The sequence below is a fragment of the Pristis pectinata genome, chromosome 24 (genome assembly GCF_009764475.1).
Source record: "Pristis pectinata isolate sPriPec2 chromosome 24, sPriPec2.1.pri, whole genome shotgun sequence".
NCBI classification, from domain to species: Eukaryota; Metazoa; Chordata; class Chondrichthyes; order Rhinopristiformes; family Pristidae; genus Pristis; species Pristis pectinata.
Genome location: NC_067428.1, coordinates 17,698,071 through 17,723,671, shown reverse-complemented (window position 1 = coordinate 17,723,671; position 25,601 = coordinate 17,698,071). Strand labels below are relative to the sequence as shown.

At 45.9% G+C, this 25,601-nt stretch overlaps 1 protein-coding gene across 1 annotated transcript; it reads right to left on the bottom strand.

The window, feature by feature from the left end:
- Positions 1-1,384: 1,384 nt before the first annotated feature.
- On the bottom strand, positions 1,385-24,129 carry LOC127582354 (thrombospondin-4-like). The gene is made up of 19 exons (XM_052037518.1): positions 23,985-24,129; positions 23,005-23,087; positions 19,480-19,531; positions 18,331-18,503; positions 17,751-17,888; positions 17,502-17,579; positions 16,709-16,861; positions 15,782-15,886; positions 15,375-15,482; positions 14,348-14,507; positions 13,805-13,923; positions 12,073-12,125; positions 11,511-11,704; positions 9,706-9,884; positions 7,444-7,492; positions 4,484-4,680; positions 2,771-2,943; positions 2,435-2,574; positions 1,385-2,131 (listed from the first exon to the last, which is right to left on the bottom strand). Exons 1-19 carry the CDS (start codon positions 24,058-24,060, stop codon positions 2,082-2,084), a joined length of 2,280 nt encoding a protein of 759 aa, XP_051893478.1. The 5' UTR covers positions 24,061-24,129; the 3' UTR covers positions 1,385-2,081.
- Positions 24,130-25,601: the final 1,472 nt, after the last annotated feature.

Below are 25,601 nucleotides of genomic sequence, written 5' to 3'. Positions count from 1 at the left end.
AATGTGCATGCAGTACTTGTTTGGAGAGTGTTTGACACTGGAAAAAGTGTACCTTATATCTTTGCATTAGTATCAGAATATTCACCAGAAATTAGAAAATGAGAATTAATCACACTGTTTCTGTTAATTAACTGTTGACAGATGATGATTGGTAACATAAGGAAAACCTGGCAATTCTAAATACCAAGGCAATCCAAAAATTATCCTTCTGTTGTACTTCCTCCAAGACAGAGAAAATAACTGCACACACTACTCAAGAAGTGACTGACCAAGCAGTGTTAAATTGCTGAGATATCCATTCTCTTGTACTCTGCCACATATAATGATAACCAACTATAATTTACCTTCCTATTTGTACTGCACATTTACTTGTTGCAATTCCTGGACCAGCACACCCAGACCTTTCTAGAAACCAATGTTTACTAGTTTCTCAGTGTTTAACTGTTCTTTCCTCTCATGATGGATCCCCACAAATTCCCTCATTAAATATTCCACCTGACACCTTGCCCACTCACTCAACTTGTGACTATCATCATCTTCACACATCACTTTTCCAATTAGCTTTGAAAGAAGCATTTTTGAGCAGAAAATGGGACTATTTATTTAGTTATATTTGGAAAATATTTGCAGCAAATTAAAATAATGTACAGTGCAGATTACATTTGGGCCATCTTTGATTTAGTAAATTTCATGTCATTAAAGTCCATGTGAAACAAAAATATGCAGAAACATTCAGAAAAGATGGATGTGTTAAAAATTGCCTGTTTCAAACATTATTGTTAGGCTGTTGCATTGCTCACGGCAACACTTTCCATCTATCTCTGAATGACATATTTCTATTATTCATACTGCTGGTGTTCAGAACCCAGGCTATCAGACAGATTATGGGAGCTTTGAAAGTCAAACAGTGTAGTAGCCATTGTTTGTTGGAGTTTATCTGTGTAATAGCATATCAATTGGACATGATATCAACAGTAAAAAAAAACATAACCGTGACCAAAAGACCCTCCACCACACACAGCTAGTGACCGTGACCCCTGAAGCTTAATGTCTGAACCTAGGACCCCAACCATTAAACCCAGACACTGTCTCCACACTTACCCAAAGGCTGGTTATCTCTTGAATAATCAAGGTTTATTACATGCAGTCTGGGACCAGGCTCATTGTGCAATTTTCCAATGCTACATGGATTTTGCTCTTGGAGTATTATCAGTGCAGTGGTCTATCACCAGTTCCTCACTCAGCCTAACAACCAGGATTTGTCAAAGTCAGGCAGATGAATGACTGAAGGGCTTGATAGTACTTCCAACCCTTTAAGTGGGAGAAATAGAAAGGTCCCTGAAAGGGAACACAGCACTTGTTGCCAGATACAAGGGACTTCAGTTATAAGCAGAGACTAGAAATATTCTCCGCATATCTGATACAGGAAATGTCAAAATAAGGGGTTTCGAAAAAATCCATTACTTCTGGTTAGTAGAGTGAAAGTCAGAGATTTAAAATCATTACTAAAAAATGTCAGGCAGGAGATGAGAATGATTTTCATTTGGTTGTTAGAAACTGAAATCTACCTGAAAAAGTGGAAGATGAATTTATTAATAATTTTAAGAAAGGAGTTGGACAGATGAAGGAATTACTGGGTTACGGACAAAAAGCAGTGGTGTGGATTAAGCACTATTGCTCTTTGGAAGAGCCAGCACAGGTATGTTAGCCAAGAATGGCCTCACCTACACTATACATTTCTACCAATCCACCTTGGTCATTGAGCAGAAATTCTGGCCACACACTGTTCCCCTTTGCTCTGTCCTGCTCCCACTTTGCATTACTGCTGCCAGACATCCCGTGAGATTGTGGTGTTGTGACTATTTCCTCAACACAAAGGAATCAACTGATGGGAGAATCCAGGAGCCGGATCATTAATCATTCAGCCTTCATCCCAGATCTGGTGTTTCCTACCGTTCCAGGTTCCAACTGATGCCCATTAAACTGCAGGGAAGGCAGCAGAAGCGCGGTTCAAAGTGTGATACGTGATTGTTACTTGTCAGGTTTAAAGGGTCAAAGGTTCAGGAGTTCAGAGGTCACATTCAAATCTGCAACTGGAGTTGTGCCGGGCGGAAATCTTCTGGAATCGTGTCTGAGGAGAAAAAGTGAAGCAATTAGAGGCAGCTGAAGGTGGTGAGTGTTGGGTTTGTTAGAACATAGAATTCCAAATTGCATCTAACCAGAACTTTATCCTAGGATACTTCCTGCACTCCAGCCCAGCGATAACAATCCTGCATCTTTCCCTTATTACTCTGGAGACTTTACCGACACCTGCAAGTCTCACCCATTTAACCGTTTTAAACAACATTCATAATACAATTCCCCATGGCTACCTCGCACCCTTACACTCTTTCCTCTACTCCTCCCTCACCCTATCACACCCTGCACCCCTTACCATTGCAACGGTAGCGTAGATTTGCCCAAATGATATTTTCCTGGGAGAAACAGAAAACTCCGAGTCTCCCTCCACGCATTGTGGTGTCGATGATCACTCTGGAATCCGCCACGATCTCTGGCCCCTCATACAGCCGCACCCTATGAGGGGAGGGACAAAAAAAATGCAGGTAAGCAAGACCATCACCTACTTGCTGTTGTCTCCTCGTCTCACAACCCCAGGAGAGGTAGTGACGCACTTGAAGTTGGGGAACTGGGGGAGATGTGGCCCAGCAGACGTCCCTCCCCCAGGGGGAGACGCGACCCACTTGATGCCCCTTCCCTGGGGGAGACGTACCTGATATACCCGACCTGTGGCCGGTGCTGCAGGAACCAGCGATATGATGTGTTGTCTTTCCAGCCAATGTTCCTGGGATCCTTCCACAGGAGCCGTACTTGGTCACTGGTGTCTCCTGTGTGCCAGAGCGCATTCCGCAAGTGTTGTCCTGGACCGGTCTGTGATTTCACTGCCTGTTTACCGGAGTTTGAGATATTCAGTCAGTACAGAAATTGATTGGGTTTACTGAGGATTCTTTACCTAGGGTGGTTCACTGGAGCTGTTAGAAATGTGTGGAGTTTGCATGTTCTCCCTGTGACCACATGGGTTTCCTCCAGGTACACCAATTTCTTCCCACATCCCAAAGACCTACAGGTTTGTAGGTTAATTGCCACTGTAAATTGCCCCTAACATGTAAATGAGTGTTAGAATCTGGGAGGAGTCGGTGGGATGTGGGGAGAATAAAATGGGATCACCGTAGGATTAGTAGAGCTGGGTGTTTGATGGTCGATATGGACACGATGGGCCAAAGGACCCGTTTCTGTGCTTTGATTCTATAGTTGCATTCAGGGGTAGATAGCATCCACCTCCTCAGTAAAATACATCAATGAAGAAATATAAAACAACTCTTCATATGCAGAGAATTTACACATGGACCCTGCCAGAATCAATATCCCTATCAGCAGACGGAAAGTCTATCAGCTTGATTTCTCTTACACCAGCCTCAGCAAGAGTAGAACAGAGGCCCCCAGTGATCCAGTCTGTGTTCCTCTAAAATGTTTGATCAGATTCATGAGTCTGTGCATTGAGATCTATTGAGAAACCACGGAGATCCAGTTATCTCCTCCTGTATCATAGTTACAAACCTGTTGATCCCACATCATCTCCCAGCCACTGACAGACTGATTCTGACTCAATCTTTTTCCATGGACTGTTAGTAAGGAGGACTCTTCTTCTACAGAATAAAGATTAATCTGAAATATAATCTGTGGGTCTATATTTCAGGATATTGCGATGCAAATTTTTCTTCCTCTTCCCCAGACTTTCAGCCACGTTACTGTTTAAACTCTTGATGACAACTAAAGTAGGCATTTCATTCCAAGAATCTCACATTGGCTATACAATCAAATTCATGATGCTCCAAAAGCACGGAGTGAGGACTATCAACCCACTGTAACTGTGCTGGTCTTCTGGAAAAGCTTTCAAATTACTCCCCTTCCTTGTTCTTTCCCTAGTAGATTTACAAGAATGAAATGGAGAAAAGGAAAGAGATCTGGAAATCCAGGTGTGAAAATTACTAAAGGGATAAAAACAGTGAAAAGGCCTCAAGTGCAAACAAATCCTCAGTGTTTATTCCGATAGGATTGAGTGCAAAAGCACAGGGGTCAGTTCAATCAATAGAGAGCTTTGGGCAGACAACAGAAGTATTGTAACAGAAGTGGGAGAGGGAATGGGGGCTGGGGGTGGGAGACGGGTGACAGTTTGAGGGGATTGGGACATGGAATGAGAGTGGGAGGAGTAATGGATGGTGGGGTTGACAGACGGGAAGGAGTGGCACAGAATCTGAGAAGAAACTGGCGTGGTACAAGGTAGAATGTACAGAGTAAGGGGGTGACAGTACAGTGTGGGACCCTGGAATTATAAGGGGAAGAGATGATACAGCGGAGCACGTACAGAGTGGAAATGATGCGCTAGGGGAGTGGTACAGTGTTGCAAGGCGGGGACATCGCTCACCTTGAGTTGGATCCCAGGCTCAGCCACAGCACGGAAAGGATTTGCCTGCCAGTAAGTTTGCTCTGTCTGTTTCCACATTACCACGTAGAAGCTGGAGCTGTCCTGATAGCCAAAGATAAATCCAGCATAGTCATCATCCGTCACTGTGTTAACATGAAACGTTCCTTCAAAGTCCACACCATTAAAAGCTGTGTACCCTGAGGAGGAAGAACAGGCTGCTTATGAAGAAGAATCGGCGACATGAATATTCACGAGGAATGGAAGCAGGAGTGTGCCATTCGGCCCCTCAGACCTGCTCTGTCATTCAACAAGATCATGGCTGATCTTCCGCCTGAACTCCCCATTCTTGCCAAGGACAACTCGGCATCCAAAAACCTACCGATCTCAGCCTTGAATTTAATGAATGAGGGCCCATAGCCTTCCAGGGCAGAGAATTCCAAGGATTCACAACCCTCTGAATAAACTAACTTCCTTTCATAAAAAACGCTGGGTACAGATCTGGTCTTCCAACCCAAGGAAGGCTGATGTTCTTCTTAGGCGGTCCCTCAGGGTTGAAGATGACTTGCCTCCTCTCCGGTTCTGGGGGCTCCAAGGTGTCTGAAGGAGCTCCTGCCAAAGGTGAGGCAGGATGAGCTTTATGGAGCGGGCAGGTGGATAGTTTGAGAGGTGATATGTTCCTTCTGCCCTTCACATTGGATTTGTGTTCTCCAGACAAAAGGGCATACATTCTCAAAGGCATCCCTAACTGCCTCCACTTTGGGTGGTCACAGGCCAGGGACTCCCACAAGTATTACACTGTTTTTGAGGAGGCATTGAATGCATGTCCTCTTCCCAAACATGGGAGATGAGCTGTTAGTTTGTGACCAAATTTCCTCTCCTGCGCCCGAAGTCTTGTTGAAAGACATACCCAAGGTGGAGGGTTGAAGGTTCACTGGGTGTTTTTCTGATGCAGACTGGCCCCATTGTCTTGAGTTTAGAAAGTTGAGGTGACCTTATTGAAACATACAAGATTTTTTTTATATAAATGGGCTGACACGGTAGATGTGGGGATGAAGTTTCCCCTGGTGTCTAGAACCAGAGGTTGCAGTTTCAAAATAAAAGTGAGGTCAGTTAGGAAAGAGATGAGAAGAAATCTCTTCACGCAGAGGGTGGAGAATCTTAAGAATTATGTACCAAGAGGACTGTAGAAGCTCAGTTGCTGAGTAATAATCAAGACAGATGAATAGATTTTTAAGGGTTGAAGGGATTTGGGATTAGTACAGGAAAGTGTTACTGAGATAAACATTCAGTCACAATCTCATTGGATGTCAGAGCAGGCATGAGGAACAGAGGGCCTACTCCTCTTCTACTTTCTCTGTGCCAAATCCCTAACTCTCTACCCTGAGACTGTGTCCTGGTTCCAGACTCTCCATTAATAAAAAGAAAATGCTGCAGATACTCAACAGGTCAGGCAGTGACTGTGGAAAGAGAAACAGTTATCGTTTCAGGTTAATCCTTCAGAAAGAGAGAAAACAAGCCAGTTTTCAGTAGCAGAAACAGTGGGGGAAGAATGGGTAGAACAAAGAGAGTATCTCTGATGGGACGAGACTAAATGTCTAAATGTAGCAGCAGAGCTACAGTAAGGATTATATTCAGCATTTTTGTCTGTGTAAAGTGTTGTTAATAGCGAGGCTGTGGGATACGCCCAGCAGGACAAGCTATACAAATAGCAAAAGAACTGAGCCAAAATGATAACAGGCAGAAGCAGTCAGCTCTGATACAGATAGAAAGAAAGAAGGAATGAATTATTTAAAGGTGGAGGATTCAGTATTGGGTCCAGAAGACTGCAGCGTACACAGGTAGAAGATGAGGTGGAGTTCTTCAAGCTTGCATTATGCCTCTGCAACAGCGTGGGAGTTCACAGACAGAGGGGTCAGAATGGGACTGGGATGGAGAATTAAAATGATAGGTGACTGGAAGCTCAGGATCACTCCAGGGGACTGCCGCAGGGGCTCCACAATGCGATCGCCCAATCCATGTTTGGTTTCGCCAATGTAAAGGAGCCACATTGTGTACATTAGATTGAAAGAACTGAAAATGAATCACCGCTTCACCTGGAAAAACTGTTTGTGTGACTGGATAGTGGGAAGGGAAGAGCCCAAAGCACAAGTGTCGTATCTCCTGTGGTTACGTGGGAAACTGCCACAAGATGGTGACTGAATGATGGGGATGGAAGAGTGGAGCAAACCCCGTGAAGCGCCAGGATCTTGTTGCAGCAAGGATGATCCATTGAATGTGGAGGCTGGTGAGGTGGAAGGTAAGGACCAGGGGAACTCTGATCTTGTTCTGTCCAGGAGAGAGGGTGAGCAGAGGTGCAGGAAATAGATGAGATGCAGTCAAGGGCCATGTTCACTATGGTAGAGGGGACGCACGGTTCGGGGCCCTGGGCCGATGACAAGGAGCTGACAGAAAGGACTTTAAACTCTTTGAAAACAACACATGGAGACTGAATTACACAGAATTTGTTTTGGAGAAATCCTCACTGCACTCCCTCTCTGGCAAGTACATCCTTCTCCAGGTAAGGAAAGCAGAACTGTACACAATACTGCAGGTGTGGTCTCACCAAGATCCTGTATAATCACACAAGTCTTTCTTACTTGTGTATTTGTATCCTCTTGTCAGAAAGACTAATACACCATTTGTCTTCCTTGTTTGCACTAAATGCAGAACATTGTTTGAGATGGTATGTTTGAGTAAACACTGTAAAATGGACTTGAATATTTAAAGTTGGTTAAAAAAAAAATTAGATGCAGAGTTAACCCATGCTACCCCTGATCGATCACTCCGATGGCAGGGAACGCATGGACTAAATACGGAGTTAAATCCTGCTACAATGCCAGGTCAAACGATCTGTGGCAGTGTGGTATTGATACCTCTCATTCGGTTAAATATATTGAAAGTTAAAAGATGGCATGTCTTACCAACAGCGAGGCCTGGGTCACTGTTCATTGTCTGTACAATCTCCATTCCCTGCAACATCACATTAACCATGAGTAATACAACCCTTAAGCACTCAAACAAAATAACTTGAAAATCTTTTCAAAATAGAGTTTGTGGCACATCTGAAATGCTGGAGTCACAATCTCAGCTGCACGAGTCCTCAAAACCCAAAGTAAGTTATAATAAATGGTTCGATAATTTTTTGTCACGGCACGATAAATTCTGAAACACATCAGAGCGTCAGTCTGTGCAATCAGTTAACAGAACCTGCACGCTCTACCGCTGGCAGAGGAGTGAAGAGCCAGAGGACAAAGAATGAAGGCAGCTGGTGATTGAACCAGAAGTGACATGAGGGGAAAAAACTTACTTTACACAGCGAGGACTCTGGGCCTGGAATGCACTGCAGATTCAATTATCCTACACACTTCGAAAGGGAGCCAAGTCAGTATTTGAAAGGAAAGAATTTGTAGACAGATGGGGAGAAGGTGGGGGGGGGGTGAGGGGGCAGGGGGAGAGAAGGAGAAGGCGGGCGGGGGAGCAGGGGGAGAGAAGGAGGGCGGGGAGGAGCAAGGGGAGAAGGCAGGGGGTGGGGGGGGGGAAAATGAGGTGGATTGCTTCTACATAAAGCTGGCAAGGACTTAAATGGGCCAAATGGCCTGCTTCCATTCACTAGTCTTTTCCTTTCTGCGCACCTAGAATGCTCTTACATCTGTTTACATGTTTCTCATCACCCTTCTCTCATATCCTACCTTGCCTTTTCTAAAACAAAATCAATTTATTGGTCATCCTTTGGCGAGTTCTAAAGCGCTCCCAATCCTCAGATCAACTACTATTTCTAGCAACTTCATAAGCTTCATCCTTTGATTTTATACTATCATTAATTTCTCACCAGCTACAGATGTATTACTTTTCCTTTGGGTTTTTCTGCATTACAGGACTTTTTTTTCCCCACAGTTTATGCATTATTTTGTTTTGAAATGCTAGCCATTTCCTCTCCACTGTCAAATCTTTCAATATTGTCCCACTGAACCACAGCTAATTCTCTCACACCTTCACAGTTTCCTTTGTTAAGATTTAAGGCCCTAGTTTTGGATCAGTTTCAAACTCAGTACAAAATTCTATCATATTATGGCTATTGTTCCCAGAAGACCCCTTTACAACAAGATTATCAATTAACTTTCTCATTGCACAAAATAATCTTTTCCCTCGTAAACCCCGGTCTATATTCCATGAATTCAGTCTTTTCATAGATTAAAATCCCCCATGACTACCGTATAACCCCTGTTACATGCACCTTCCTAACTTATGCCATGCCCAATATTGCATCTACTATTTGATGCTCTATCAACATTTCCCTCTAGGTGTCTTCTTCCTTTTGCTGTTTCTTAGCTTGACCCAAATTACTCTAATTCTACATCAGGATCTACTGAGCTAAGGTCACATCTCACCACTGCACTGATCTCCTCCCCTACTAAAGAAGGGGAGGAGACCAGTGCCACCACACTTCCTGGTCCATCTTGCCTCTTCTTTCTAAATGGCAAATATCCTTGAACATTCAGCTCCCAGCTTTGGTCATCCTGCAGCTGTGTTTCTGTAATGGCTATTAGATCATAACCATTTATTTCTATTTGTGCCATTAATTCATCTACCATATTGTAAACGCTAAAAGCATTTGGATATAGCACCTTTAATTTTGCCATTTTAACATTTTTCCATACCTTGACCCCATTTGCTGCCTGTCTTTTGTTGCCTCTGCCTCTTTACTTAGCTTACTATTTCTCTAACTTCCACTTCCTGCCTTGTTTCTCTCATTTCTGAATTCTCCCTAAGCTTCCCATCCCCCTTACCAAGTTCAAACCCATGCCAATAGCACCAGCAAACCCTCCTGCAAGGATATCGGTCCCAGTCCAGCTAAGTGTAATCTGTCTGATATGTATAGGTCCCACTTGTCCTGCGGAGTCTCATTGTAATTACAGATTAGCTGAAGATGACTCCAATGATATTTCAGGGAACGTCTTTCAAAGCACATTGGCACAGCTGATAGAGCTCTTGCCTTACAGCTTTAGTGATTCAAGTCCAGTCCTGAACTCCAGTGCTGTCTGTGTGGAGTTTGCATGTTCTTCCTGTGACCACACAGGCTTCCCAGAGACGTCTGTTTCCTCCCACACCCCAAAGACATGCAGGTTAGTAGGTTAATTGGCCATAGGCCTGCCTCTGTGCTTTATGATTGGATGATGAGGTACCTGGTTTAGGACGATCCAATTTGGGTCAATCTGTGCATCTCCCAAAGGGTCCAAGACGATGGTCTGAAATGCTCGGAAATCGGTGAGTGTAATCTGGGCGTTCTCAGGACATACGTCAATGACGTCAATCACCTTGTCATCATCAAAATCTCCTTCACAGATATCTCCAATCCCATTACCTGTCAGATGTTTCACACAAAAGGTTCTTCCAATAATTTCACATTAACTCAAAACCTTTTATAATTATTCCTTACATCTCAAATGGCCTAGTGTGTCTATATTAGCCTTATTTTAAAGTAATCTTAAACTTAATTCCGCTGAATGATTCCCCAACACTGTGTCAAATCCAATCTAATCACAAAAGGCCAGTAAACCCAACGGGAATGTGCCACAAAGAGCTGCTCCCACACTCAGCTCTCAGTTTCTGATGAAGATTGTAGGTGAGGGCATTTCCTGAATGTGATGTGGGTTTGAACCTCCACCACCCTTTCAGGTGGCGGGGTTCCAGGTCCCCTCCACACTCTGGGTGAAGAGAATGTTTCCTCAACTGACGTCTGGTCCTTTTACTAATTAACTTTGTTATTGATCTCTCTCCTGAGGATCACAGGCCTTTCCTGATCATCTTTTTCTAGGCCTCTCATAATTTTATACACTTTCATCAAACCTCCCCGAAGTCTCTGTTCTTGTGGATATTGAGTGTAAAGCCCATCCGTTCGTATGCTTCAGTGAACGAGTCGACAATAGCTAGGAGCTCAACCTCTGCATGTGTGCAAATACAAACATTGTCTGCACACTGCAGCTCACCTTGAGACCTTGGTTCTGGAGTGCAGTGTCCATAGGTTAAATCATTTCTCAATAGTTCTAAAGATTAGCTCAATTCTCTCACAACCCTGTATCAAACTCAAACTAATTCCACTTTCCTACTCTTCCCCAATACCCTTGAATAAATCCAAACCAAATCCCAATGCCCCATTCTCTGTCCCATTAGCCCTATATCAAATGCAAACTAAACTCTTAGATCTTGTGATCTCAATCACAAGGAAGGGCCATCAGCGTCTTTACTTTCTTAGAAGGCCAAGGAGGTTCAGCATGTCACCGAACACTCCTTTAAACTTCTACAGATGTACTGTTGAAAGTGTCCTGACTGGTTGCATCATGGTCTGGTACGGCAATCCACAGGCACAGGAACGCAAGAAGCCGCAGAGAGTAGTGGATTCAGCCCATCCCTCCCCACCATAGGAAGTATATGAGGCGCTGCCTCAAGAAGGCAACATCCATCATCAAAGATTGCCACCATTCGGGCCATGCCATCTTCTCGCAGCTAACATTGGGCAGGAGTACAGAAGTCTGAAGTTCCACACCACCAAATTCAAGAACAGCTACTTCCCTTCAACCATTCGGTTCTTGAACCAACCTGCACAATCCTAATCACTAGCTCAGTACAGTGACACTGTGACCACTTTACACCACAATGGACTTTTTTGTGTTCTTTCTTGTATAATTTTGTATAATATGTTTAATCTATGTTTTTTCTTGTGAATGTCGTGTCTCTGATGCTATGTGCCTGTGATGCTGCTGCAAGTAAGTTTTTCATCACACCTGTGTGTATGACAATAAACTCGACTTTGACTTTGTTAACACTGCTTCTCTCTCCACAAATGCTACCTGACCAATTGAGTATTTCCAGCATTTTCTGTTTTATTTCAGATTTTCAGAATCTGCACTATTTTGCTTTTCTGATCCCTCCTTCTTGCTCAGCCCATGCTCCTGAATCAATGGCTTGGAGCTTGACAGTCACTACTCACCATCAAGGTCTTGTTGAGTTGGATTAGCTACAAGCCGACAATTGTCTGGTCCAGGGGGACGTGCATCAGGGATTCCATCATTATCATCGTCATCATCACACTCATCACCCAGCCCATCTCCGTCAGTGTCCAGCTGGGCACTGTTAATGACTGTTGGGCAATTATCTCTGGTGTCCTGATGCCCATCTCCGTCACTGAGGGCACAGAGAGAGAGAGAGAACTTTCTAGTTACTGCGGATCACTCCGCCCTGCAATACCCATGCACCTCCAGCCAGAAAACCTACACACATACACACAGGGCTACACTCACTCTCTCACACAAAGTTACAAACACCCATGTAAACCAACCACACCTCTCCTCTAACACACACGCCCTTCTCCCTGCTATTGAAACTGCAGCTTCTCACCAGTGAGGACTCATTATGAACAAGCTGTGAAAAGCTCACACCTCAGGGCTGGTCAGCTTCACTCCATCTGCCTTACTTATTACTGGTTGTCAATGCTGCAGCACCGCCCCCCCCCAACTCATTTGAAAGATAGAACTGGTGCCTTTCCTCCTCACCTGTCGGCGTTGGTGTCACAGGAGTCGCCCACCAGGTCGTTGTCAGCATCCAACTAGAAAAGTATCAAAGATAACATCAGACCAAGGGCATCAACCTCAGCTCTCCCAGATCATTGGAGCCCACACCCAACATCCCGATCCCTAGCGAGGCAGAGAGGTAGAAGTACAATGGAAAGAGTGCCTAATGGAGACAAGTCCGAGAGAGAGGGTTCCCAAAAGTGACACCAAGACAACCCCAGAGAGAGAGGAAGAGGGGCCCATGAAGGAGACAAATATTGAAAGAGAGGAACCGCAGACACAGAGCCAGCAGTGAGAGACAGCAAGAGACATTTCACTATCAGAAGTCTGAGGAAATGAAGTCAATCTGCTCCCACAAGCAACAATTTGATAATGACCGGATAATTTATTTTAGGCATTGGTTTACGAATAAATAGTGATCGGGGAGAACTCTGAAACCCTGGTTCTAACAATGCCAAGCAATCTCACATTTCATTCAAAAAAAAGTAACAGATCCATCACTCAAGAGCTCCCTCAGCCAGTCCAACACTCCCTCAGTACAGGAAACCCCTGTGTTATGGAGGAGTCACTTTCTTACAAAACCATCTGTGCCGTGATTTTCTGTAACAAGAACCCCCTTTCCACATTGAATCCCATGTTATAAGCGGAGATGCACGAATCTGAGGGTGTCACATCCAGTGTGGCCTCCTCTACATCAGTGAGACCCGACACAGATTGGGTGACCGCTTCGTCGAGTACCTTCGCTCCATCCACCGTAACAGCCAGGATCTCCTGGTGGCCACCCACTTCAATTCCACATCCCACTCCCACACTGACATGTCTGTCCACGGCCGCCTCTACTGCCACTTTGAGGCAAGATGCAGGTTAGAGGAGCAATATCTCATATTCCACCTTGGTAGTCTCCAACCTGATGGCATCAACATGGATTTCTCTAACTTCTGGTAGCCCCTTCCCCCAATTTCCGCCCCCCCCCCCTTTGGTTTCCCTCATTCCTGTAGCACCCTCCCCCCTCTCTTTCCCCTCCCCCACCCTCACGACTTGCCCTTCACCTCCCTCTGGTTCCTCACCTCCTTCCCTTTATTCCATGGCCTGCTATCCTCTCCTATCGGATTCCTTCTTGTTCAGCTCTTTGCCTCTTCCACCTATCACCTCCCAGCTCCTCACATCACTCCCCTTCACCTCCCCCCCGTCCCCCACCCACCTACCTTCCCCCTCTTACCTGGACTCAACCGTCAGCCTGTGCTCTCCTCCCCCTCCCAACTTTTTATTCCGGCTTCTGCCCTCTTCCGTTCCAGTCCTGATGAAGGGTCTTGACCCGAAACGTCGACTGTTTACTTCCCTCCATAGATGCTGCCTGACCTGCTGAGTTCCTCCAGCACTTTGTGTATGTTGCTCCAGATTCCAGCATCAGCAGAATCTCTTGTGTCACTGGCATGCATTCCTACATGATGTTTTGCTCTCATATTAAGCCACTTTATCATATTAAGCCATTTTATCAATGATGACCATTGTTATTTAACAACTGACACTAACATTAGACTCGAGGGACGAGCTGGTGTCAGTTTTTATTTTTAGTCCTGCCCACATCCACTCACTTCAAAATGGAGTACGTCAGCCTAGAACTTGATTCACGTCCCATGCCAGGTCTCAAGGTCTGAATCCGCAATGAGAACATCGCCCGCTGAGCGAGGACGGCAAGCTACCTGAAACTTACCTGATCTGGGTTTCTGATGTTTGGGCAGCTGTCACAGGCATCTCCAACCCCATCTCCATCCTGGTCCCTCTGATCCCGGTTTGGAACACGCTCACAGTTATCCAAACGGTTCCTGATTCCTGGAAAATGGGGGAAGTGATTGAAGTCCAAAGCACACTGAATGAGGATGAATTACTTTTACCCTGACCCATAACCATCACCCTGACTCCTAATTTTTACCCCACCCCCTAGCAATCAGTCCTGACCCATCCTGTTACTTGTCCTGCCAGCCACCATCTGTACGCTTCCAGATCCCAATCTCTGGCCAGCTCATACCTCAATCCTTCTGCCCCAGTACACCTTCTGACAGTGTTAATTGCTGCCCTACCCACAAATGCCACAAACCAGCAATGGTGACTGGGTTTACTGGAACCACACAGCCTTGTGGGCTCTGCTGTGGGGTTTCAGCAAAGCTGCTCTCCAACTGTCTTGTGTTAACCTTGGTCCAGAGTAAGTGCAGATAATTATCCATAAAAGGTTCTCACTCCTGCTCTGAGCCCTTACCATCTCCATCCATGTCCTGATCACATACATCTCCTCTTCCGTCACCATCACTATCCTTCTGGTTGTTATTAATGACAAGTCTGCAGTTATCACACAGGTCCCCAAAGTTATCCTTGTCGGTGTTTCTCTGGTTGACATTTGGTATCAGAACACAGTTATCCTGTGGAAATGAGACACAGCAGTTATATCACCAACTTTACTCCAGCACAAGCCCCAGATCCTCCACCTCGACCACCAAGGAGGACAAGGGCAGCATGGGCACACCAGTGCCTGAAAGTTCTCTTCCAAGTTGTGTGCGACCCAGACTTGGAAATATATTGCCGGACCTTCATGTTTGCTGGGTCCAGCCCACCCACTGGTACCTTCAGCACATGGACTGCAGCATTTCAAGGCAGCAACTCACCACCACTGCTCAAGGACAATTAGGAGTGGGCTATAAGTGCTGGCCTTGGCATTGACACCTACATCCAAAAAAAATTAATCCTTGATATTAAAGGCATCCTGATTCGAGACAGTAAAAACCTCCCAACTTCTCCTTTTAAGTATTCTGACCAAATCAGCTTTAAAAAGAATACCAGAAATAACTAATCTCTCCATCACCACCCAGGACATCCAAAGATCCTGACAGCCAATGAAACAATTTTGAAGGGAGCTAACTGTTGTAATGTGGGAAATATGGCAAACAATTTGCACACAGCAAGCTCCCACAAAAAGCAATCAGATAACGACTGGATAATCTGTTTTAGTGACAGAGAGAGACAAATATGATGCCAGACACTAAGAACATCCCTGCTCTACTTTGAAGTACTACTCCAGGGTCTTTCATTTTCACCTGAGGGAGCAGGCAGGGCCTTAGTCTAACATCACATCCAAAGGACAGAGCTCCCTCAGTGCTGCTCTGGCAGAGGTTGTCTGGTTTATTGGCTCAGGTCTCCAGAACGTGACTTGAACCCATGATATTTTGACTCAGTGCATATGGCCAATATTTCTTTTTAACCACTGGTATTTTATTTAATCAAACACCAACCTCTTCATTAAGAATGCCATCACCATCAGCATCATTGTCACAGGCATCTCCAATCCCATCGCCATCTGCATCTTCCTGTCCAGAGTTTGGCACTGACACACAGTTATCCTGGTACAGCAGCAAAGCACATCGATCAACAAATATTCACTTCACTTATTTACATTTGCTTTCTCGTGCTCGAATCATGTTCATTCTTGTACAATTTATGTTTTTCTTGAGAAAGTTGTGTATCTGACGCTATGTGCCTGTGATGCTGCTGCAAGGCAGTTTATCATTGCACCTGCACATACGTGTACTTGTGCACACGACAATAAACTAACTTTGACGTGACATCCATTTCCTCTACTTATCAGTCCCTCTTCCCTCACTAGATCTCTCCTTCTTTCCCTTTTAGTATCCTGTCATACCTTGTGGCAGTTTCTCTCAGGACAATCCAGTGTCGCATCGGGAAACCCATCGATATCTGTGTCGGGTCCACAGACGTAGCCATTTCCAGCCCAGCCAATTCCACACTGAGGCAATGAAAACAATAAAGGTGATTGCAGTTAATATCACAACCTGACATGACTCTCAAACAGACTGTTAACTCCACTAGCTCTATACTGTCAGACTGTTTGCCTGGCATTCCAGTATTACACAAGCAGGAATGGTTTCCCCCACTGTAAAAATATCAGGAAGACATAAGCTGTCATGTTTGGATCCTACCTCTTCCTCTTCATCCCTCTTCCTGGGCGATCATTTGAGACAATCAATGGTTTGTAAACGTGCCATATTTGACTCCAGGATAAGCTTTGCGCCTCATGTATCGCCATCACAACAACAACCTGTTTCTACGTCTTCAACAACCGTTGACTGTCCCCGTCTTTGCTCATCTGAGGTTTCTTTTGCTGCACCCGAGTCGACTCCCATATTCCCTGCTGACCCACACTCTTCCCAACGAAGCAACACCTTGATGTTAAAAATGCTTCCAAATCCCTCCATGACCTTGTCCCTCCCTTCTCCCCGTCTCTTTCTCATTGCTTCCTCTATCTTGTCTCTACCCTCTATCCCCTCCCTCTCTCGCCCCGTCTCCGCTCTGTAACATCCCCCTCTTCATCTTCACCCTCTATTTTTTCTCATCCTGTCTTTCTCTTTTTCCCCCTTGCCCCTCACTTTCTTTCTCTTCGCCCTCTCTCCTCCCCCTCTTCTTCCCTTCCCCCCACTCCCTCCCTCCCTGCTCTCTCTATTTTGTTCCTCCTTCCATCTCCCCCGCCTCTTTCTCCCTCCTCCACCTTTTCTCTCCAATTCCTGCTCTGCCTTTCCAGTGATTGACAAATTACATCATCTTTCCTTACAACACAGCTGATCTGGCTGTTCTGCGTCACAATGCACCGCGCCTCCTTATGGCATGGGTTTGGTGCTCCATTTGCACAGCTCCTCTCTGGTTGGCAGCCTCTGACCTGGTCTTTGATGTATCCAGCCTTACAGGGCCCACATCGGAATGATCCCTATGGAAATAGAATGGAGTTTGCAGTTAACACACAGAACACCAAGATTCTCCTTGCCCTTTGGTTTAGATTAGGTAAAGCAAACAAAGGTCCTGAGATGTTGGAAGTCTAGGCTCCAATCCAAGAAGCTCTAACATTTTCACACTTGACTACAAAGCATGGAGTCAAAGTTTGAATCCTGAGGGAGCAAAGCTGCTCCTGTTTGACCTGCCCTTCCATTTTACACCCGTCCCTGAAGTGCTCTTTGTCTGTGTTGCAGTTTCACAGGCACGAGTTCCCAGCACAGAATTGTACATGAACGTGGGGCAGTCGGAAATTTCATCACCGATTAAATTACTCCATCCGACACATTGGAGGGACTGAGCAGCAATCTGCAGGCATGCTCTCACTGAACTCAGAGACACCAGTGTCCAGTCTCACACTCAGGGTGACATCCCTCACACCCGCTTTCACATAATCACATTTAACACACAGCACACACTGTCAGCACCGAGAGCGCTTGTCCATTCACACCCTCCCTCACGCACCCCCTGACACCCTCCCCTCTGTGTGTGTGTGTGTGTGTGTGTGTGTGTGTGTGTGTGTGTGTGTGTGTGTGTGTGTGTGTGTCTTTCTCTCTCTCTCCAGTGTTGTTTCTCACCGGGGTGTTGGTACAGATGGAGTTTGGATCACAGCCACCATTATGCCCATCGTCACACTCGTTGATGTCTGTGCACACCTGCAAAATAAGGAGAGTGAATGAGACACCGTTAACAACATCATACCATCACACCCACTCACAATCAGTGCTTACACTTGGCACTCACGCTCCCCCCACACAGCCAACACTGAGATCAGGTTGCCAATGTTGTAGTCTAACAAAGCCCAGTCCTGATGCAAGATCCTTTACCTGTTTGTGTGTTCGGGCGAACGTCTCCCCTGTTCCCTGGATTCTTGGGCCACTGTAGCCACTTGGACAAGGGTCACATCGAAAACCAGGAGATTGATTAATACAGCGGACTCCAGGGAAGCAGGGCTGCATTTGGCACTGAGGAGGAAAGAAAGATTAGCTCATCAACCCACTCCTGTTCGAACCTGCTGGTGAGATCTAGGTCAATAAGGCTATCAAGGTCTGAACATCCTTCACCCTCACTATTGAGAACCCTCACTTTACTTCAGAACTTTTGATGAAGATTGAACGAAGAACAACCACATTTAAACAATCAGATCCCACTTTTAACTTGCAGGTATCCTATTGATTGGTTAATGTGATAACCAAACAGATAATCTGATCGCAGTTTGTGTTAACTCCAACAGAAGACCCGGCACCCAAATTATCCCCAAGGTCCACCCTCCCCCACCACTGCCCGACCCCTCCCTCCTCCCAACATCCTGGCAGACCCTTGCCCAACTCCAGCTGAACTGCCAGAGCCGCGATCTCCTGACCTCCACACTACTGCTGCCCATCTTGCACGCACGCTTGTACTCACCTCATCCACGTCAGTGCAATGTGTTCCATTGCCTGTCAAGCCAGTGGGACAGGTCCCACAGAGGAATCCATTTGCTGTTTCAGAGCACAGCACCCCGGGGAAGCAGGGATTGGGAACACATTTTCCAAATGGATAAACAGTAATCGGTGGCTGCTTCCCCTCCTGTCGAATACCTGGAGGCGGAATGATAAAAGGAACCCATCAACAGGGGCTGAATCATCAATGGCCCCACAGTCTTTATCCAGAATCGCATCTGCAGAGCGCCCACAAACAAATCAGGAACAAGGATCCAGAGCAGAGGGAGGGACCTGGCCTGGGAAAGGGTTAGAAACAGAGAAGAAAGGCATTCTCACACTTCCACAGTACTTTCACACTCCAGAATGTCCCAAAGCTCTTCAAGACCAATGCAAAACTTATGTCATGTAGTGACTGTTCTAAGATACATGACAACTAATAGATACAGAGCAAGCTCCCACAAACAGCAGTGCGATAGTAAGTAGGTAATCTGTTCTAATGGTGTTAGCTGATGGACAAATATTGGCCAGGACATCAGAGAGAACCATCCTGCTCTCCTTTAAAACAGTATAGTGTCATTGACACTTTTGGAACATCTTCCTGAGGGGCATTTGGAGCTTCAGTTTAACATCTGATTTGGAAGATAGCATGGTCCAGTGGAAAGCTTCCTCAGTACTGCCCTTCCAACAGTGCAGATCTCCCTCATCCATGCCCGTCCTACAGTGAGGCACTCCCCCAGCACTACTCTTCCCACAGTGTGAGGCATTCCCTCAGTAGTATTCTTCCCACAGTGAAACATTCCCTTAGCCTTGCCCTTCCCGCAGTGCAGCACCCCTCAGCATTATCCCTACCTCAGTGAGACACTTCCTCAGCGAGACACTTCCTCAGCGAGACACTTCCTCAGCACCACCCACACTCCTTCAGCACTACCCCTTCCACAGCGCAGCACACCTCAGCTTAGATTTGGTGTTCAGATGTCTGGATTTGGACTAAAACTTGGAACCTTCATACTCCCCTTTGATGCCCTCAGACCGAGGTCTCCTGTGCTCTCAGCGCAAGTGCCTCCCCTTCCAAACAGCACCCATACTTTGGGGGGAGTTACAGAGTTCCTGCCGATTCTGTCAGTTTACTCACCACAGAGATCACACTCAGCCAAGGTGTTCTTCAGAAAGATGACCTCTTTTATCTGTGAGAAAGTGCAGCAACGTGAGTGATATGGAAGAAACAAGATTTTATGTAATGTTGAGAGTATTTGGGAGTGTGTTCTGTAACTCATGCTTTGGGTTTTGTGACATTATGCCCAAGCCCCCATATTGTGTTTTGATTTTAAGTAACTTTAATAAATTCCCCTCGGAATCCAGAATGCACGCTATCCCCTACGATGCCCACCAACTAGACCCCTAGTAGGCCAAGCATTCCCTCTCCAGGGAGGACACAGGACGGACATTACATCAGAAGAGGGGCAGGCAGTCAGGGTGTTTGGCCCTCCTGAAGGCCCACTGTCTGGACCCATGAATGACCTTGTCAGACCCAGGAACAAAACGACAAGGAGGTCCAGCATCAGTCCAGCCTCCCCACGCGCGCCCCCCTCCCCCAACCTCTCCATTGCCCAAGGATCGGGAGCAAGTGGCTGAAGTGCAGCTGGAACCATGGGAGCAGCTCCCTAAATGAGCAAATCAAAATCCTGCAGAAGCTGCAAATCTAAAATAAAAACAAAATGCTGAAAATACTCAGCGGGTCAGGCCAGGCCACATCCGTGGGAAGAGAAATAGAGTTAACGTTTCAGGTCAAAGACAAAGGGTCTTCCCACAGATGCAGCCTGACCTGCTGAGTATTTTGTCTCCCATAAATGTTCAAATAGGGATCGCAACCTCAAGCAATACATAACTTCATGGAACACACACTCATCAAGAAATTAGAGGCACTCGGAGTCCGTGAGCCAGCTAAAAAATACATTGCCTGGGACAGCTCTGTTCAACTTGTTGCAACCCTGGTTCAGTGTAAAAGGGGAGGGGCCTCATTGGGGATCTGTCTCATTGCCAGATAGCAGAACAGACAGTGTGCCCGGATGGCTAACAATTGCAAGAAAATAGAACACATACAAGAGCAACCTGCACAGGGAACTCCTCTATGCAGTGTGGAAAGGCAGAGCAGGCATTTCTGAGAGAGAGCTTAAGTCGTGAGGTGGCAGCTCCCAGGGGGAGTTTCAGGAAGACAAATTCCAGCTGAAGAAGGGTCAGCTCAGTTGAGATTCCATCATACTTTTGAGCCCCCTTGCGATGGGGTTCTGAAGGCTTTGACTATGAGCGGCTCTGTCCGCTGGTGCATCCCCACATCCAGTCACCCTGACAGGTTGAGTATCCTCTTCGCCAGTGTAGGAGCACTCTGTCTAGAGGTGACCACATCCCTGACTCTGAAAAGATCCCAGTAACAGACAAGCAACTCCCTCAGAGAGGTGCATACAGCACTCACTAATGACAACTTCATGTCATCTCGAAGGCAGTGCCTCTGTGGAAAATATTCTCTCTCATGCAGGGAACCAATCCATCACCGACCTGCCAGGAGTCCAGAACATTTCTCCTTATTGATCCTTGTGAAGGATGTAGCAGGAAAGTCCTATTGAGCTCACACATCCTTCCAAGTCACTGGAATCTTCAACCATGAGGAACAGGAATGGCATAAGCCAAGAGGATGACCTCCATGCATGGCCCATGCAGAGCCAAATCCAAAAGCATCCTCATTTGATAACACAGGATTGCTTCCAAGCAAAAGTTATCCAGTTAGCCACACATGGGGACATCCGTGATGCACTTCCCTTCTAAACAGAAGGGGTGTATTCAAGGACCACTCACTTTAGTCAGACATCCAGTGTACAGAAGTCAGTCCTAGACTCAGAAATGTGGCCTGTAAAACTTGCACAGAACCCTGAAGAGGTATTGGTGTTGTACCCTACCAGACACCTTCCCCAACCTACCAGCCCTCTAAAAATGATGGACCAGGTTCCAGACGTGAGGGATGCCAGTGGGAGTAGATCACATTGGTCAGCATTTCCAAAATTCGAGGTATAAAACTTGACCTGGGCCAGGCAATTGGGATGGGGAGGGGGTTCCCTCGTGTGAAGGATGGTAGCCTCCCTGTTGAGTCAGGCAGCCCCATCCAACAATGTAACGTGTCTTTGTTCTCCCCCAGCTGTCTTCCCATCCAGACTTCATACTTGCACAACAGTGATCTTGAAAAGCTCTTCCTTCATCAGTGAACGTTAATGGAAGCAAACCCTCTGTCCCCAGCTCCTCCCTGCACCAGCCTCCAACACACTGCAGGGCAGGTGCTGCACACTGATTAGAATCAGCTGCCTCCAATCTCCCAAGTGTGTTGGCCCTGGGCATGCAAGGGGCCAGGACAAAGAGATTGGCTCTGTATTTCACTTTCATACACAAAAGGTGAAATGTAAAATTGAGAGAGGAAAATTTTAAAATAAAAATATAAAATTCTGTATACATTTAGCTGGTCTAGGACTGACATCAGGCTAACAGGTTGGTAGTTTCCTGTTTTCACTCCCCCTCCTTCCTTAAATAGCGGGGTCATGCTATCCTCCAATCCACATGAACTACTCCAGGATCTATAGAGCTTTGGAAGATGGTAGCCAAAGTATCCATTATCTATACAGGATGATAAGGATCCATTTATTGAAAGAGGTGGGTGATTTCAAAACTCATCAGTGATCAACAACAAAAAAGTCTAACCACTTTCACTTGATATTAACTGACAATTCCCCAACCATCAACATGGCAGGAGGAGTGATCACTATTTACTACAAGTTAAGCCTGCCACAAAAATGCTGAGGTTTGAGTGCAGTTCAGAGCAAGTATCCTGTTACAAGTGACGCAAATCCTGATTCCCCAAAGCCTTTCCACCATCTGCAGGCACAAACAAAGAATTTGATGGAACATTCTCCACTTGCCTGGACAAGTGCTGCTCCAACGACATGGAAGAAGCTCAGCACCAGCCAGAAAAAAAAACACTCCTCGTGAGTGCAACCAATTCACCACCCTGGACATTCACTCCCTGCAGCATCAGTGTTCCGTGAATGCTGTGTGTACCACCTAGAAGATTCACTGTAGAATTTTAACAAAGTTCCTTCAACAGCACCTCCCAAACTCAAACAAGAGCAACAAGTACATGGAAAATCCACACCCCAACTTGCAGATTGCCCTTTGAGTTATGCACCATACTGGCTTGGAAATATATTACTATTCCTTGATCATGGCTGGGTCTACATGTTGGAATTCCTTCTATAATATCCTGGTGGGAATATCTTCACTACTTGGATTGCAGCAGCTCACCACCGCTTTCTCAAGAGCCCTTACTGCTACTCTGATCAGCGAAGCCCAGCTCTGCAAATGAATACATTTTTAAAAAGTACCATGACCTCTTTCAGATAAACAGCTGGTCAGGCTCCACAGTTTGAACATTATATCCCAGCAATAGTAATTAATCACAAGGCTTAAAAAGATCTGCAATAGTGATAAATGGGTGATTGGCAGGGTCAGGGGAATGGTTATGGTCATTAAAGGGTTAAAGCTAGGGTCTGGAGAAGGGCACACTGAAGCTCTGCAGCAGGGTGGGCTGCACACAATGGGTCAGGTAGGATTCCTTTACCTGTTGTTTAAGCAGCTCTTTAATCTCTGCCAGTTCCTGGTTTGTTAGCATCATCTGAGAAAGCATCTGATGGTTGAAATCTCCTAAAGGTAGTGAATAAGGACAAAAGCACCGTTGATTCTACCACCAATACCAATAAATATTGTTAAACCAGCTCTGTCACAATATAACCTCTCCTCCCCACCTCCTTGCACCACAGGTTGCATCTTCACTGATCGTAATTCTGCTCCCTACGTTGTCACACATAAAACCCCTTCCCCACCATCCTTTGTCATGACTGCATTTCTACTGATAATAATCCAATTCTCTCGGAATTCGCTCTTCACACAGAAATATATTAAAAAGTAAAATTTACTCTGCAGGAATCACTGTATTGATACCTTGTTTTTAACTGGATAGTTGATGGTGAGCCGCATGTTCTGCCCAGGTGCCGGAGCAGGGAGAAACAGATCAAGGAATGGAGGCAGTAGTGAGGGTCCAGGGGTGAGCGGCGGGGTAACATTGTGAAGAATCCTGGAGTGAGAACCAGGAGTGAAGGAATGATGCATTCAACGGGGAGAGAGCTGGGACCGAGGAAGGGACAGATCCAGGAAGCAGGAAAGCATTAGATCCAGGATATCCAGGAGGGACAACTGAAGCCGGAGAGACAGACCTGCAACTGTTATTGACCCAGGAATAACAGAGTAATGCGGGTCTTTATAGTCATAGACTGGGTCTGCTTGTCGGAGGTGGCTAATAGGCTGGAATCTTCACATAGAGGGGCAGAAGAATCAATTTAACTACAGCATTAACAGTGTGTAAATTGGAGTACTTTGCTCCACAAAACGTTTCAAATGATGAGATAAATGTTTGCGGAATCCCATGTGCTTCTGAGATCAGGACGGCCGAGGATCCTGCCCTTTGGGCTAAGGGCAGATTCGATGCTCTCACAAGCCAGAGGAGCTCTGCACAAATGGAAGGAAACGAGCAAAATTTCTTACCTCCACTTCGCTGACAAGAGCTGATTCGAAAGCAGAGGTGCAAACTAAGTATCAAGAAGAACATACTGAGCATCATTTTGCCTTTGCGGATTGTTGGATTAAGCTCTCGCAGCCTGCCTCAAATCTCAGCCAACTGGTAAATCGGAAAGCACCCCCTCTCCTCTCCTGCTCGTTCTCTAAATCTTAGCTGCAAATGTTTGCTGCTACTTACTCTTGGCGTTTTAAATTGCCGATGATTCCAGCTGGAGTGACATCATGTGTTGGCATTCCGTCCAGAATACCTATCCCAAAACAAAAACAAAACTCATATTAGTGCGTCTGGGACAATGCACCACTCTATCCTTTCCTGCCCCATCTCACCAGCCCTCTCCTCCTTTCTATTAAAGGCGCAGTCTCTGCTGGGAATGCGCTCTCAAACGTTACTATGCTGCTTCCATTTCTTACATTCTGAATAATTTCGTATTGTTTGCCGTTTGCTTGCAGTTCAACGCCATTGATCTGCCACCTTGTCTCTTTCTCTATCTCTATCTGTACCTCCATTTTATCTGTTTCTCTCTCTCCCTTCTCTCTGTCTCTGCCCGCCTGTCTTCCTCCTTCCATCCTTCTCACAGGTTTAACATCGTCAACACGATACCTCCGGGAGTTGCACCTATCTAGCGTTTTAGGGCCAACTCCGCGGTTCATTTTTACTTCTGCTGGTGGAACTACTGAGTTGTTGAGACTCAGAGTAACCAGTCACGTTTAAAGATTACAGCAGCAAGATTCACTGATACAAATTACCTGCCAGGCAACTTAAGCTAACTATTTGTATTCAGGGATTGGTAAAGCCAGCACTTATCGTTCATCCTTAACTGCCCACGAGATGGAGAACCACCTTCTTGGATCGCTGACTGTGTGAGCAGTTCCCACGTTGCTGTTTGATAGGGATTTCCAGGATTTGGACACAGTGACAATGCAAAAGAACAACAATACAATTCCAAGTCCAGATGATTTGGAGGGAACTTGGTGATGTTGCCATACATCTGCTCCACCTGCCCTTCCAGATGGGGACGTCATGAATTTGGGAGATGCTGTTGAAGGAGCTGGATGCTGTGGTGCATTTTATGAATGGCACGTATTACAAGCATCATGCACTGCTGGATGGGGTGCACTTGATGCTGGATAGTGTTCAATTTCTTGAGCCTTGCTGGAGCTGCACTCCCAGCAGTTGAAGAGTAGTTCATCACGCTCTTGGCTTATGCCTTGCAGATGGGAAAGGCTGGGGAATCAAAGGTGAGACATTCACTGCAGGATATCCAGCCTCTGACCTGCTTTAGTGGCCACAGCTTTCAAATGGTTATGTTTCCCCAGGATGTTGATGATAAGGGACCCTGTGACAGTAAAGCCATTGAATAGAAAGGGCAAATGGGCAAGACTCCTGTTGGAAGTTGGCCATTACCTGGCACTGGTATGAATTTTACTCACCACTCATTGACACATGCCTGAATGTTTTCCAGATCTTGCCTCATGCGGGCATTGACTGCTTCATCATCTGAGGAGTTGAAGATAGAAGTGAAGAAAGAATGGGAGCAGCATGAGACCAAAGAACCTTGAAGGCAAAGTAAACGTGGGGGAGGT

Coding starts and splice junctions, on each gene's coding strand:
- LOC127582354 (XM_052037518.1), bottom strand. CDS start 24,060: ATGATGCTCAGTATGTTCTTCTTGATACTTAGTTTGCACCTCTGCTTT. Junction 16,862..17,501: donor CCATCTGTACCAACACCCCG/GTGAGAAACAAC, acceptor CTATTTCCATAG/GGATCATTCCGATGTGGGCC. Junction 12,126..13,804: donor ACATCAGAAACCCAGATCAG/GTAAGTTTCAGG, acceptor ATACTTTTCTAG/TTGGATGCTGACAACGACCT.